The 14,925-nt window shown below is 45.5% G+C and overlaps 2 protein-coding genes and 1 long non-coding RNA gene across 29 annotated transcripts in view; 1 reads left to right on the forward strand and 2 right to left on the reverse strand.

The window, feature by feature from the left end:
• NUP210L (nucleoporin 210 like) overlaps window positions 1-1,939 on the reverse strand; it is an 82,338-nt gene extending 80,399 nt beyond the window's left edge. For 3 of the 15 annotated variants that reach the window (XM_072829607.1, XM_072829610.1, XM_072829605.1), the window contains exons 1-2: window positions 1,399-1,920; window positions 190-326 (exon numbers count right to left, since the gene is read on the reverse strand). In XM_072829607.1, the coding sequence (XP_072685708.1) occupies window positions 190-326; window positions 1,399-1,598 (337 nt within the window). In that variant the 5' untranslated portion in view covers window positions 1,599-1,920. Of the gene's footprint in view, window positions 1-189; window positions 327-1,398 lie in introns of all 15 variants that reach the window. The other 12 variants (XR_012032644.1, XR_012032643.1, XM_072829606.1 and 9 more) reach the window with 10 other exon arrangements.
• LOC140635292 (uncharacterized) lies at window positions 1,455-3,725 on the forward strand. Its single transcript, XR_012032649.1, has 2 exons — window positions 1,455-1,820; window positions 2,431-3,725. It is a non-coding gene; the product is annotated as an uncharacterized lncRNA (long non-coding RNA).
• Window positions 2,642-14,925, reverse strand: part of TPM3 (tropomyosin 3) — a 28,016-nt gene continuing 15,732 nt past the window's right edge. For 6 of the 13 annotated variants that reach the window (XM_072829629.1, XM_072829628.1, XM_072829636.1 and 3 more), the window contains 3 exons: window positions 14,731-14,793; window positions 14,453-14,522; window positions 2,642-3,978 (listed from right to left, as the gene is read on the reverse strand). In XM_072829629.1, the coding sequence (XP_072685730.1) occupies window positions 3,896-3,978; window positions 14,453-14,522; window positions 14,731-14,793 (216 nt within the window). In that variant the 3' untranslated portion in view covers window positions 2,642-3,895. Of the gene's footprint in view, window positions 3,979-12,563; window positions 12,768-13,488; window positions 13,572-14,452; window positions 14,523-14,730; window positions 14,794-14,925 lie in introns of those variants that run through there. The other 7 variants (XM_072829633.1, XM_072829630.1, XM_072829638.1 and 4 more) reach the window with 3 other exon arrangements.

Genomic DNA, 14,925 nt, shown 5'->3' on the forward strand with positions numbered 1-14,925 from the left:
AGATATATAGAGATATAGACACAGATACAGATAAAGTCACAGAATAGGATGCCACAATTAGGGTTATTCTGCAGAATGCTCTTTTCTACTTATCATTTGAGCCAACACTGTTCGTATTATTCATGCATAAAAGGTATCAGATTATTCTACTCTGGATGAAAGATTTCATAATGTTTTCTCTCAACATACCTATCTCTCGAGCAAGAATAATACTGCTTAGGCGAATCGGTTGGGTAGATTCAGCAATGAGCACAGCTTTTTGGGAACATAAGGTGCCATTTTCATATAAAGGCTCAACAGTTACTGCGTCATGATGGGTGGAATGCCTGCCAAAATAAAAAACTTAAAAGAGTCTGAAATAAGAATGTGGGTTAAAATTAACTTTTAGCAGAACACAGATTCTTAGTGTTTCCGTGTTACATGTTACCAGGTATATTTAAATGATATTCCTTAAATTTAGTAGAATCCATGCTGAGACCAAGATTTCAGAGACTGATCACAACCTTTTCCCAATGACCACTTCAGCAATGTTACACAAGTATTATATTCCTCTCTCAATATTTAAAATAAGATTGTTCCATTCTTCCCTCAGTTTGTAAAAACAAGACTGATGTTTTCAATAACGAGACATAGATTTCTATGACATACCCCGAGAAATGAGTTTTGTCCAATCTTAAAACTGGGCTGTTAAGACAGAAAAACTGCCTAAATTACAAGGTGTGAGTCCAACTCAAAACACAATTTTAAAGTTAATGTTTTGGGACGCCTCGGTGGCTTGGGTCAGGGACTGAGCCCCACATCTGGCTCCCTGCCCCCTCCCTCACTCCCTCTCTCAAATAAATAAAATCTTTAAAAGTTAAAAAAAAAAAAAAAAAAGTGTTTTGGCTTTGGAGGCTGAGGTTCTGTGCATCAGCCCGACCGGGGTCATCCTGGAAACCGATGCCCTCACCCTTCCGCAGGGCGGGGGTGAAGTCCTCACGCTCCACACCAGCCTTACTGCCCCTCAGGAAAGGGGAAAGAGCAATCCGGGGGTGCGGGGCGGCGGCGCCCACTTCCCCCGGAGCTGAGGCAGCCCCCCTATACCGCCCCCAGGCAGGCCTCCTCTCCACCCGAAGCGAGAGGCGAGTCTCCCCGCTTCACCGTGTTGGGGCCTCGCCTCGCTCCGAGAAGCGGAAGCTCAACCCACCAGGCCAAGTTCGGTGGGTCGGTGGGGACGCCAGCCCTGCCCCGAGACCCCCGGCCCGCAGCGATGTGCCCTCAGGCCATGCGTGGCCCACCTCCCGCTCCAGCAGCACCCCACAACAAAGGCCCCTGTGGGCTGCGGTCCTCGTCGAAGGCAGCCCGTCCACCCTGGCGGGACCGCCGGGGCGCAAAGCCTCGGGGCCCCCCACCCCTCACCAGGTGTAGCAGCCCCGCTGCGCCTCCAGCAGGAAGGGCACGCGGCCTGGCTCCCGGCCGAAGGGGAGCAACACCTGCGGCACGTTGAGTTTGCTGGCCAGGGTCCCAAGCAGGCTCTGAAGCAGCAGCAGGATGCCAGGTGCTGGCCAGCCGACAAACGGCTGGACACGTCGGTGCCGCGAGGTCCCCGAGCCAGTCATGGCGACCACTGGGTCTGCAGTTCCCGCTCGCCTGCGGCTGAGGCCCGACCCCAACGCCGGCCAGTCCGCGGGCACGACGTCACAGGGGGCGGTCCCTCCGCCTGGCTGGGAATTGTGGGAGTTCCTCCAGGGAGCGCTTGGCAAGGCTGCGACGGCCGCTGGAGGCGCGAAGGGAGCCCGTTGCTCCGAGGTCCCGACGTCTTGGGCGACTTTTCTTTAATGGTAAAGCAGCAAAACGTCTGAGTGGTGCGGACTCCTCCCAGTTTAACTTCTGCTGCCTACCTTGTGTTCGGCTACTAGCCACAAACAAACATTCTCAGTTTCCCCATCCACACTGGTCCGCGCCTGCAAACGGCGAGCACCCCCAGGCTTCTCCCACCCCGCTCTCCAGGCCCCCGACCCACAGCCCCTCGGCCCCCAGCACCCTAGGCCTGGTATCAACAGCTGCACTGTGCCAAGGACCTGCGTGGTGCCGGGCTCCCAGGCCAGAGTGCAAGAGTTGCCAGTGTCTCCATCACGCACTGCCCGCCTCCACAGACCCGAGAGGCCCTCAGGTTCAATTAAGTGGTTTTCTCGGAACAGCTGGCGGACTATCCGTTCAGAGGCGATCCTGGGCCATGTGATCGGTGTCGCAGGCTATCCAGGCCAGTTCAGAGCCCTGAGCCTCACAAGGCCACACTGCACAAGAATGAACACCGTGCTGAAGGGAAAAGCACAGCCTACCCTGAACGTGCCAGCACTGAATCAAGTAACTCATAAGAAGCCTGGCACATAGCTACCAGCTCGAATATTTACATTTACCCTGCTCATACATATTGTCTTTATTTTACAGATGGAAGATCGAAATTGTTTATATCAGGACATACAAGTTAAGAATCTCCGAGCTGACTTTGGAACCCAATTTCGGACAGCTTTCAAAGCATATGCTCTCTTTAAATCCTGTTGCTACCACCCACAAAGATCTGATTTTTCACTCAAATTTCATAGTTCCTGTGGAGAAAACATATATGGATTAGTAAATAAGAGTCTAGTAGGTCTGAGGATCAGAGGGACTGGTTCTTTATTTCAAAAAGACACTTGTCAATTTTCAGTATCAAAACAGTTTGCACTATTGGTTTCTTTCTCCCAATCGGCCCCCAAAGAGAGGCCACCAAAGGAAGAGTGCATTTTAAGCCAATAAGCTGCAGGATGCACACCTAACAGACCTCACGGAAACCTCACCTAAAAGGGGAGTTGGGGAGGGAAAGAAACTTTTAAAAGATCAGCACACTGTCAGCCCATAGACTGTAGAGAGTTCTCAGCCAGACGGGGTGGTCAATGTGCCCCAACCCTAAAGAAGCAAAGTTTCAAAATAATATAAAATTTAAAAACAGTTTTGTACATAAGCTATTCAAGATTTCTCCAGCACTAACTGATACAAAGCACAATGAGATGGCACGTTTAGAGGCAGCAGCTTTGGACCCAGAAAAGGGTGATGAGATGAGTTTGATTCATGTGGCTAAATCAGTGGCGAACATAATTCTCTTTTTTCTTTCAAGGAGGCAGGAGAGCAAATAAGTGGTCACCTCGACATAAGGGGAACATGATCCATTCTGTAAGCAGTTAGGGCAAAGATAGGATAAGGATTTGGTCTCAGATCGAGGTCTCACCATCTTAATTTTTGTTTGGTCACATCTGATGGAAAAAAAACATGTTGCTCAAAGATACCTTAAAGCTGAAAACCTTAGCCACACTTTTTTGGCCAACTTCTGGAATCACCTTTCTAATTTGGCTGGTATTTTGGACAGAGCAACGAGGCTCCCAGAGTGGGTCTCTTTCTGGGCCCTGGCTCTCAGTAAGGCAGGGCCCTGTCCACTCCTTCCTCTGTGGAGAGGGCAGTATTCATTAGGCTGAAAAGTTAATTCCAAATGGGAGGAAGGGGTTAGACTGCTGCTTCAGAACTGTGGAATTATTTGGAATGTTTTACAAATGTCGCTACATCAACTACAACAAAAAAGGTAATTACAAAATGTGTACATCACAACATGCTTTTAAAGACACTTTGCATTGTGCTCACATTCCCTTAAACATTGTTCCCAAAGGTGCTCAGCCTCAAGCCCAACTGGAATCTCTAGGGAGAGGCAGAGACAGTTTGGTGAAAAAGACACAGGGGTAGGGGTGGGAGAGGCAGCAAAAGGAGAAAGCAGCCTTCCAGTTAAAGATCAGCCCTCAGTTTCAAGGCCAGCTTCGGGCAGGCTGGGCCTCAGGCAGAGTCAGGGTCAGAGGGAGGAGCGGCGGCACGGTGGGACTGAGGTGCTCTACATCTCATTCAGGTCAAGAAGAGTCTGGTCCAGCATCCTTTGTGTACACAGGTGCTCCTCTTTGGTGCATTTCAGCTTATCTAATGGAGGTAAAGGAGAGACATCACAAAAATAGAAGTAAATGTCAATATCTACCCACTCCGAGAATCAATCACTCCTGCTGCAGGAAAGCTGCGGACTCATAGAGCAGCTGTCTTCTCAGCAAGCCTGAGCTACTGCACCAGTGGCTTCTGCAGAGCCTCTGGCTGGAGTTGCAGGTGTTGCTATACTTCGGGAGGAGGAGGCTGGGGCTTATCAGTCCTTTCCTCATTCATTCACACCCAACAAGGCTTTCGGTTTTCCATCACTGAAGGAGGCAACAAGCCTCAAGCATCAGCCATCCTTTCTTCTAGGTTTTGCCCATAGGACAGTGCCTACCTGCCCTGGCTCACTGGGGTGTGACCCCCCAAGAACAAGGATGGGCATGTTTCCACCAGTAAAAAGAATCTCAGTTGAGAAGAATATAAAAGGAACATTGTACACTATAGGCTTCCTCTAAAAAGGAAGGGAAAGGAACTGGGGATAAATGAATAACCCCCCGTGGCCTATCACAGAATCATTAGAGGAAACAAAGCCAAGAATACTACCAAAAATATAAGCAAAATCTCAACTGAGATTTTTATAGAGCTATTTATTGTCCAAAACTAGCCTGATAGTTACTTACAATTCAACATAAAACCAGGAAAAAGAAGCAAGAAGGAACATGTTAGAAAGAAAACCAGTTGCATGAACACCAAGGAAAATCTAATCTGCTCAGCAAGCAAACCACCACTCAGACTATTCTAGTGGAGTGGGGGAAATACTCAATACATACATAGCTATTAATACCTACACCCCTTTTCTTTCCCTTCCCTTTTTTCCACCTAGTCAGAAAGGCCCATCTCTGGGCCTGTAGATGAAGCAGTCACAACACTTTGTCCAGTTGGTCCTTTTATTGTGAGAAAACATCCATGCAGGGGGAACACAGCCTACAGTTGATGCACAGGTGACAGAGCAGGAAGTAAAGGTAAAAACCAGAAACCTCTCCCAGGTTCCTCACTATGATCTCTCAGGCCCCTCCTTTCATCGTCCATTATCTCTTGAAAAGGGATAAAAATGCAGTGTCAACTGTTCTTACTCTACAGTTCAGTTAGGAAGTCAACAATATTCTCACTGCCCCGACTAAAAAACAATTTGTGGAGTGCCTGGGGGCTTAGTCAGTGAAGCATCTGCCTTTGGCTCAGGTCATGATCCCAAGGTCCTGGGATGGAGCCCCACATTGGGCTCCCTGCTCAGCACAGACTCTGCTTCTCCCTCTCTTTCTGCCTCCCCCTGCTCTTGCTCTCTCAAATAAATAAAATCTTAAAACAAAAGGGACGCCTGGGTGGCTCAGTGGTTGAGTGTCTGCCTTCGGCTCAGGGCATGATCTCGGGTCCTGGGATTGATTCCCGTATCAGGCTCCCTCTGAGGATCTTGCTTCTGCCTAGGTCTCTGCCCCTCTCTGTGTCTCTCATGAATAAAATCTTTAAAAAAACAAAACAATTTGCTAGGGCAAAATGACTTTTTAAAAAAACAATCGGGGATCCCTGGGTGGCGTAGCCGTTTGGCGCCTGCCTTTGGTCCAGGGCGCGATCCTGGAGACCCGGGATCGAATCCCACGTCAGGCTCCCGGTGCATGGAGCCTGCTTCTCCCTCTGCCTGTGTCTCTGCCTCTCTCTCTCTCTCTGTATGACTACCATAAATTAAAAAATTAAAAAATTAAAAAAAATAAAAATAGAAAAAACATTCAGCTTTTTGCTGGGGTCCAGGTCAGTGGTGTGAGCAGTAAGCTTGGCCTAATGGGCACCAGTGAGTCCTGCCTGTCAGTCACACAGAACATGTAGTGTCAGCCGCAGCTTGCTAGAGAGCAGGCGGTTTCGCTCAAGTTGACTATAGACATGCTCTGCAGCAGCAACAGAGAGGAAAGAACACAAGAGGAGGAGGGGAAACAGAAGAGAAAAAGGAAAATGGGAGGTTAATAGAGTAGCAGAGGTTAAATTCTGAGACTTCTGACGAGCTGGTATACGTAACATGCATCTGTAAGTCCAAGAGGATGCAAGGAAGATTCAGAGGACAGTAAGAGTTACCAGGTGGTGGAAAGACTAACAGAGGAACAAAATAAAAAATCCCGACTGACAAGTTGGAAGGACAACATTCTGAGAAAGAAAACAGTATCTCCTCTGCAAAGGTATTTATTCCCTGGGTTGAGAAACAGACAAGCACAACAGGGCAAAGGAAGGAACACAGCTGGCTTATAATCAGGGTTTGACAAGAACTGGAGCCAACAGTGGGAACACTTTCTGTAAAAGCATTCAGTACAGCATTAGGAATGTTAAATTGAGGTCAATATCCTGACACCCACTCAGTCCTACTTTCTACTGCTCCTTGTTATAGGTGCTCAGTGGTAAACCTACCTTAGTGGCCTGTCCATCAAAACCTCACCTCCCCTTTCCAAAAAAGAACTCAACCCTATTAGGGCCAGCAACACATCCAGCTCAGGGAAGGTGAATCAAGATTATCCTGTTCTGTTTTTCGAGCCTCTCTTGCAGTTAGGGGTGATCATGGGATCCAGTTCTGGCCAATGAGACACAGGGGGTACTCTGCTGGAAGTATTCTGGGAAAACTAACTTGCTTTCTCACCTTGAATATGGATGTGAGGGTGAGAGTTAACAGATTTCAACCATAAGAGAATCACAGAAACTCAGCAAGACGAGGCCACAGCTGCTCCAACTGGGACATATTATTATGGGAGAAAAATAAGTCCCATATTTATTTATTTATTTATTTTTAAGGATTATTTATTTATTTATTCACGAGAGACACAGGCAGGGGGAAAAGCAGGCTCTCTGCAGGGAGCCCAATGTGGGACACGATCCCAGAACTGCGGGATCATGACCTGAGCCAAAGGCAGACGCTCAATCACTGAGCCACCCAAGTGCCCTAAGTCCCCATATTTAGTAAAGCTACGGTTAAGTGGTTTCCCATAACCAAAAGCATTCCTGGTAAGAGTAGTTAAGTGCTCAAATCACTGACTTTATCTGAATTTTCCGCTTGGAATGCACCCTTCAAGACAGAGTACAAAGAAACCAAACCCATCTGAGCAGCGCAGGGATAAGAGGGATCTAGGGACAGACCTTCCTGGTCTCTGACTCTCAAGCTCACAAACAGATTTCTTCCCATGTTTTACAGTCCGTTTCAAATGGTCTTAGGACCTCAATACAAAGATATACTCTTCTGTCTTAAAGACCTATTGCATCTGTGGAGCTGCTGTGCCCACAGTCGAGGCACTGCCAAGTACTTTGCCCTCTGGGCAGAGGTCTTTCTCCAGCTCTCCCTGGAAGATGGTGGCCAGTATGGTCCTAAGGTTATTTGCCACTTTATGTACACTATCAAAACATAAAACATATGTATACAAAATTATCCTGGAGGGGAATAGCCAAAAATCATAGTGTACTAAAGGGCAGAATTAGAGCGAACTTTCAGAATTGTACCAGTGGCTCTCATTACGCGTGCCCGTTCTCTCCCCTTGGAAGGAAAATTGGAAACGTGTGGGGACAGGTTTTAATTGTCACAATAACCAGAGGACCCTACACATATTTATCGGGCAGGGGACAGCAATAAGTAGGACTGTTCTGTACATCCCAGAATTATCCTGGCTTAAATGACCAAAGTCCCCCACTAAGAAACACTACAAGAGTCTATAACTCCACGAGGCCAGGGATTGGACCTGTCTTATTCACTGGGCATCCTTGACAAATGTAGAGGTTCAAATTTGTGAACTTTCTCAAGCTTTCTGTGGTGTTATAAACAGATTCCAAGTACTGCCTGACTCTTCTGTAGCATCCATATCCAGGTTACTGAGCGTGACTCCCACTCTGGAGAGAGAAAGGTCCTATCAGAATCTAATCCCTCAAAACAGCTTGGTCAGTGAGGGTTTTGTTCCATTTAGGGAAGTAAAAAAGAGACAGAAGTGGAATCATTTTCTTGCCTGATTAAATCCTAGAACGCACAGTTCCCTAAGAACTACAGGAAGTCAAAAGGCAAATGTGGTTATTCTCTCACTTTAAACTTAGTACAGAAGATTTTCTGTATTTTTTTAAAGATTTTATTTATTTATTCATGAGAAACATAGAGAGAGGCAGAGACGGAGGAAGAGGGAGAAGCAGGCTCCATGCAGGAAGCCCAGTGTGGGACTCAATCCTGGGACCGCAAGATTACACCCTGATCCAAAGGCAGATGCCCAACCACTGAGCCACCCAGGCGTCCCAGTACGGAAGGTTTTTAACACTGCTGTCTCTAGTGACTACAAATTCAGGATCAGATACCAGCTCATTAGTAAAAGTTCTTAGTTCCCTGATAACAGCAAAATAAAGCAAACAAAAAAAGGCAAGCCAAAGAATCTATTTGGTCTGATGTTTCTTTTAGACATGTTCAATTAGGTAGGGAACAATTCCATGGATGCTGGACGTACTTAGGCTCCACTGGTCTGAATCAGGTCAATTCCATTCTATAATAGGAAAAGGCAGTGGGGAGGCTAAGAGTAAAGCAAATTACACATGCTTTAAAGCCTCACAATTTGGGACACCAGGGTGGCACAGTGGTTGAGCGTCTGCCTTCAGCTCAGGGTATGATCCCAGTATCCCTGGATAGAGTCCGACACTGGGCTCTCCATGGGACCCTGCTTCTCCCTCTGCCTATGTCTCTCATAAATAAAACCTTTAAAAACAAAACAAAAACAATTCTAGAGATGAGAAGGAATGGGTTTTGCCTTTTTTTTTTTTTTTTTTTTTTAACTTTCCCCTAAAATTAAAGCTGGGGGGCGGGTATTTAGCTAAGAACCAAGAGAAAGGTAGAGATTGGGTGGGGCTAAAATAAGGCTGCCCAGCACAACAGGGCAGTTCCACCCACTAGGTAACACTAGGTAATTTGGGATCTAGTCATGTGTTGTGCCTCATCGCAACACCGTCATAAGGACAGGTAGGAAAGACTCTAACACATCAGCCTGGGGTTCATTCCCAGAAATAAAGTGGGAGGGACACCTGGGTGGTTCAGTAGTTGAGTGTCTTCCTTCAGCTCAGGTTGTGATCCTGGGGTCCTGGTATTGAGTCCCACCATCAGGCTCCCCACAGGCAGCCTGCTTCTCCCTCTGTCTATGTCTCTGCCTCTCTCTGTGTGTCTCTTATGAATAAATAAGTAAAATCTTTTTAAAAAATTAAGAAAGAAATCAAGTGGGAAAAGAGATCAAATGCTTTGCTCTGAGATTACCAATGATGCTTCTTGACCCCATTCTGATTGCTAATCCAGGCTCAAGTAACACAGGGTGGAGGAATGATTTTATTAGCATGACACCATATTTCAAATTTCACTCAGGTATGCTGGCTTGTTGGTCTCCATCCTTGCTTACACCAGTCACACCCGTGGGGAAAGAAAGAGCTACTAGAAGCACAGTGCCTCACTTTTCCTCTAACTTCTCTCCATTCTCACATACTTCTTTCTTTTCTAAGCCTTTCTCTGTGCCAGTCAACTCTTTCTGCCCAAATACTAAAACATCTAGAATTGTACTATTCAACACAGAGTCACTAAGCCACACATAGCTACTTAAATGCAGATGCACTAAAAACAAGGAACAGAATCTTAGCTCCTCAGTCCTATAAGCCATGTTTTGAGTGCTTGACAGGCTCTACATGTGGCTAGTGGCTACTGTACTGGGCATCACTGTCTAAAGTTTTGCTGGATGGCACTGGTCTAAGCCATATGTCTTGCCTGTATTTTCCTCACACTAGTTTACTTTTCTGCTCCTTGAAATGTGGCTTCTCTCCTTGATTTTAATGTTCAAAACACACCCTCGAATTAATAAAGTGTCAATGACAATGTCCCATCTTGAGCTATCTTCCTCTCAACTTGTTGAGAACCTCTGGAAATCATCCAGTCATCAAGTTTTTATATCAGCAAAGTTACTCTCTCTCTTTCCATCCCACCAACCAGTCCCATTTGGATTCCTCCTCTGCACAGATTTTCCTTTTTGCTTCATTCCTTTTACATCTGCAACTGTCTTTAGGGTTCTAAATGTACTTTCATGGTCTAAACGGCTTGCCACCTGTGTGGAGTTCCAAACCTCTCTTAAATCAATCAGCCTCTCCCCTCAACCCCCCAGAATTTTGTTTTCACCTGGATACCTGCCAGTATTTCAAACTCTTATTCCCTTACACCTCTCTTGCCTCTTCAAAAAAGGACCACTTGACCTCCCAACACCTGTCTTACTGCTGTTTCCTAGGATTCAAACCAGTCAGCCCTGACTCTTCCTCCTCACACTGAGTGCCCTTCACAGTGAGCATCTTCAATGCCATCTCTCTGCGATACAATCTCTGGGAAAACTGCAATAGCTAACCCAGTTTTTCTCGAAGCATGGCATACTCACTGCTAGTGCTATGCAAGATTTCTGACTGTATATGATTCTAAACTTAAAAAAAAAAACTTACTTGCTATATTGTTAATGTACATTAAGTACATTAGAAAAAATCACTAGCGTACCTCAAACATTTGATTCTAAATTAGATTACAGTAAGAAAATCTGAGGGCAGCCCAGGTGGCTCAGCGGTTTAGCGCCGCCTTCAGCCCAGGGTGTGATCCTGGAGACCCAGGATCGAGTCCCACGTCGAGCTCCCTGCATGGAGCCTGCTTCTCCCTCTGCCTGTGTCTCTGTCTCTCTGTGTCTCTAATGAATAAATAAATAAAATCTTAAAAAAAAAAAAAAAAAAGAAGAAAATCTGAAAACAAGAGTATATGTGAAGAAAACAATAATGTAGGGAGCACATGAATATGGCAAAAGCCACCAAGTGACATACGAATGACCGAAATTCGGGAATCATCACCTTAATGGATCACTTTGATCATCCGCATGCCTTGCAACACATTAACTCAGCTGCCAAATCAACTCTTCTTTTTGCTACTCACACCAGAACATATATCCCTGTTCAAAATCTCCATTGGTATCCTCAATCTCTACACAAGAAAACTCCACACCTGATTTCAGTACACAGCGGCCCCTTCTCTGTCCAAATCTACTTTCACAACTATTATATCCTTCCCACCTCTATCTATGCTTCTACTTTTGCTTCTCTTTGACCAAAATGCTCAATAACTATCCCTCAACCAAAATCTGTTTGTCAGAAAATCAATCTTTTAGAACCCAATAAAAATGAAGAGTTTTAACATGTTTATTAAGTAACTATTATGTGCCTCCTTCTGTGAGTCTTTCCTGATCAATCCCCCTGTAATCAATCTCTTTCCTTCTGAATTCCACAAGTTTATTATTTGTGGCACTGATCACAGATCATCTTTAGCTTTATATATATGCTCTCTCTCCTACTAGATTCTGGGCAACCTAAAAATAAGGATGGTGCATCCATCTTGGATTATTTCTGTCCCCACCTCAGTAACTTTGTACCTAAAAGATACCAGTTAAATGTCAGCTGAATAATCAATACCTTAATCTCAAAGGCTATGTAGCAGCAGGAAATGGTATGAACAAAAAGAAACCTGAATTCAAGTCTCACTGGGTCTCATAGGGACCCATAGGGAAAACCTCTCCACTTGGCTCTGTTTAAAAGAAAAGCAAGTTTCGGGACACCTGGGTGGCTCAGCAGTTGAGCGCCTGCCTTTGGCCCAGGGCGTGATCGTGGAGTCGCAGAATTGAGTCCCACATGGGGCTCCCTGCATGGAGCCTGCCTCTCTCTCTGCGTGTCTCAAATAAATAAACAAAATCTTTAAGGAAAAAAAAGCAAGTTTAAATATATAATCTGCTGTGAAACTGAAGTACTAAGTGAGCCCCTTGGTGACCACCACACTAGACTAGAATCATCCTGCTGTGTAAATTGGAGTAAGAGTTTGCAAAATGTTTTTATATAATCCCACAATATAAACTAGGAACAATTTTACTAGCAGAAACTTACCATTTTTATGTATGTAATAAACTATTACTACCTTGTGCACGTTATCTGAAACATACATGATGGGTTGTTCTAGTTTTTCCAGTAATAATCGTTTATCATCTGTTTTAGATTCCACAGGCACATACCAACAAACAAGTGGCAATGAGCCTCAAGTATGTGAGAAGGGTTTGGACAAGAAACCAAAAATCTGTTGAAAATTCTGTGTGCTTTTCTGTGACTTGGGATGATCTAATCAGTCAAGTTTGGTAGTAAGACATCTGAGTTCATCAGATGCTCTGAGGATGTACCACCATTTGAACAACTAGAAAAAGGGCAGAGAATACGTTATCGGGAGGCTCTTGGATGCTATCAAAGGAGGAGAGATTGAGAATAGGAGCCACAGAGCCCTCCAGGTGGGCTAAGTGAAGTGCTCAGCTTCCCATGGCCCACATGTAGACTCAAGCTCCTACCCAAAAGAACCTCTGCTAGCCCACCACTCTGATAGACTTACATCAGTTGAGCTTAAATGTCAAGAAAAAATAGACACACACAAAAGTGGCTTTGATTATATAAGTCAGAGGAGGGAGGGCTGTTCTCCACATCACACCCCCAAGGCTCCTTCTCAGGGACAGCAGCCGCTTTGTAAATGACACAAATGCAGGGGGGGGGCAAGAGGCTTCCAACAGCTCAACATTTTAATTTGGGGGAGGAGGGGTGGTGGAGTGGAAGAATACATAAGTTGCTTTGTGCCCCCCACTACATCCTATTGCCTTGGGGACCAGCCAGGCCGACCCACATGGAATCCAGAGCGAGAGTGGGGCGTTGGGCTCCCCGAGGAAAGGGGGGCAGATCCAGAACAGAGCAGAAACGGTGATAGTTATCTGTATGAAAAAGTAAGGAGACTCTAGGTAAGAAGGACTAGCTAGCATCCATCTACACAGCAATTTGGGAGAAAAGGGAAGAGAAGGCAGTAGGAATGGGAAAAGACAGCCAGACAAGACTCATAGCCTGAGTCATGTGACTTCCCAGGGTTAGTGGGAAAGATACAAAGAGGAGAATTAGCATCAAGTGTCCACAGCAAACGGATAAAGTCCCCAACAACTCTTTTTGGTGCTTTTTACCTCCTGGCTTGCTCTGGGACTCAGCTTAATTCTTTGGTGAATTTGGTATTTCCAATCATGGGTTTCCCCCGGAACTTTACTATCAGAACACAAATTAAAGGAGGAGTCATGAATTGTTATGCAACGTTAGGGCCCAAGTCACTGGCTCTTTGGGCCCTACATCCTTAGTTACAGGATGATGCGATTCTGCTTTCAGTAGCAACCCCTCTAAGAAGACTAAATTTGAGAAGCAAACAGAAAAACCGTGGTGTTATAATGAAGGATCTATTAGCACAAAGTATTCAAAAACCACATGGAGATCAGGGTGCTACCCATTCAATATGAAATGCCACCCCAGCTTTTGCCAACGAGTAATAAGCACCAATATTTTAAGATAGCATGAAGATTCTAGTTTCCAGAGGATAAAACCAAAGCACACTATACATAGCCTATAACCCCACCCACCCACAAGCCAAGGTTCCAGCCCCACTCTGTCAGATAGTTACATAGAGGTCATGTCATTGAGGGCGTGGTCCAGCTCCTCACTAATGGCCTTGTACTTCAGTTTCTGGGCATAGAGCTCATCTGGATAGGAACAGGAGTACAGAGAGGAGCGTGGGGACAGTGAAAAAGGTCAGAAGCATATGGAGAGAGGGAATCATTAGAAATTCGGAAAAGTGTGACTGCAGGTCTAATACCACAGGTTAGAACATCTGTCCTGGGTTGAGAACCTGGACACAGTCACGACTAGAAATTCCTATTACCAAAGGCACTCAGGAGGATCCCACTCCCACCCAGTTAACCTCATTCCTAGCAGGGATGGCACAATAAAAATAGAAAAAGGAAAAAGCACACATTAATATTCTAACACTTCTTTATCTACCAAGCAAGACCAGTATTCTTGGACCCTCTGCTCTACAGGCTACCTCCCCAAACTCTCCCAACGGAGCACATCTCAGAGATCTCCAAATTTTCGCTCGTTAGAGCAGACACAGTTGCCAAAATGTGGGGAGAAAAGTATTTAGAAAGCCCCTGGGATTGGTCAGCTCCGAGATTCTTTATCTCTTAGACAGGTCCCCCACAGCTGAAGTGATAAACAGGATTGCCAAATGTAGCCACAGGGTAACATGCGCTCTTATGCCTCCTGAAAGCATGGCTACCATTTCAACCCAGAGACCAGGATTTAAGACTACTAAATTGGGAGGTAAATGCCTCCATTACTAGTCTCCTCCAAGGGAAGGATGCAAATTCCAGAATACTAGATGAAATCTTACTAAAGGAAAAGGTTGTATATATAAAAACCCAATTCTAGGTTTGGATGTATTTCACCTAGCTCTGGCAGAGGACAGAGCACAGGACATGTGCCAGGTCACGACCACCTCCCTCTGGTGGACAGGGAAAAAGGTTAACATCAATGGGCAAGGTCTTCCTCTGTATCCCTCTAATTCCTCTCCCAGGCTCCATACCTTCCAAATCATCAATTGTCTTCTCCAGCTTGGCTACCGATCTCTCAGCAAACTCAGCACGGGTCTCTGCCTGGGGGAAATATGACAGCAGAAAGAATCAGACATGAACAAGACAATAAGAGAAGGATTCTCTATCTCTTCCACTATTTTCTACCTGTAGACCTTTCAGAACCAAACTCAGCTTGTCTATGTCTAAATGACCGCCTCATACACCTCAGAATGTTTTGATCCTTTCCCTACAACCCACCTTGTCCCTTCCTTATAACCCCTCAGCTCACCTCCTTGAGTTTATCCGTGAGAATCTTTATCTCTTCCTCATATTTGTCTTCCTTTTGAGAGTACTATAAGACAAGTGGAATCAAAGTTTCAGAGTAGAAATTACTCATACAGACAATCCTACCACCCTACCCTACCCCCTGCCACTATATTCACTCTTACAGTAAATAGCCTCTTGGATTTAATGTGCTGAATGG

Source organism: Canis lupus, chromosome 6 (genome assembly GCF_048164855.1).
Source record: "Canis lupus baileyi chromosome 6, mCanLup2.hap1, whole genome shotgun sequence".
Classification (NCBI taxonomy): domain Eukaryota; kingdom Metazoa; phylum Chordata; class Mammalia; order Carnivora; family Canidae; genus Canis; species Canis lupus.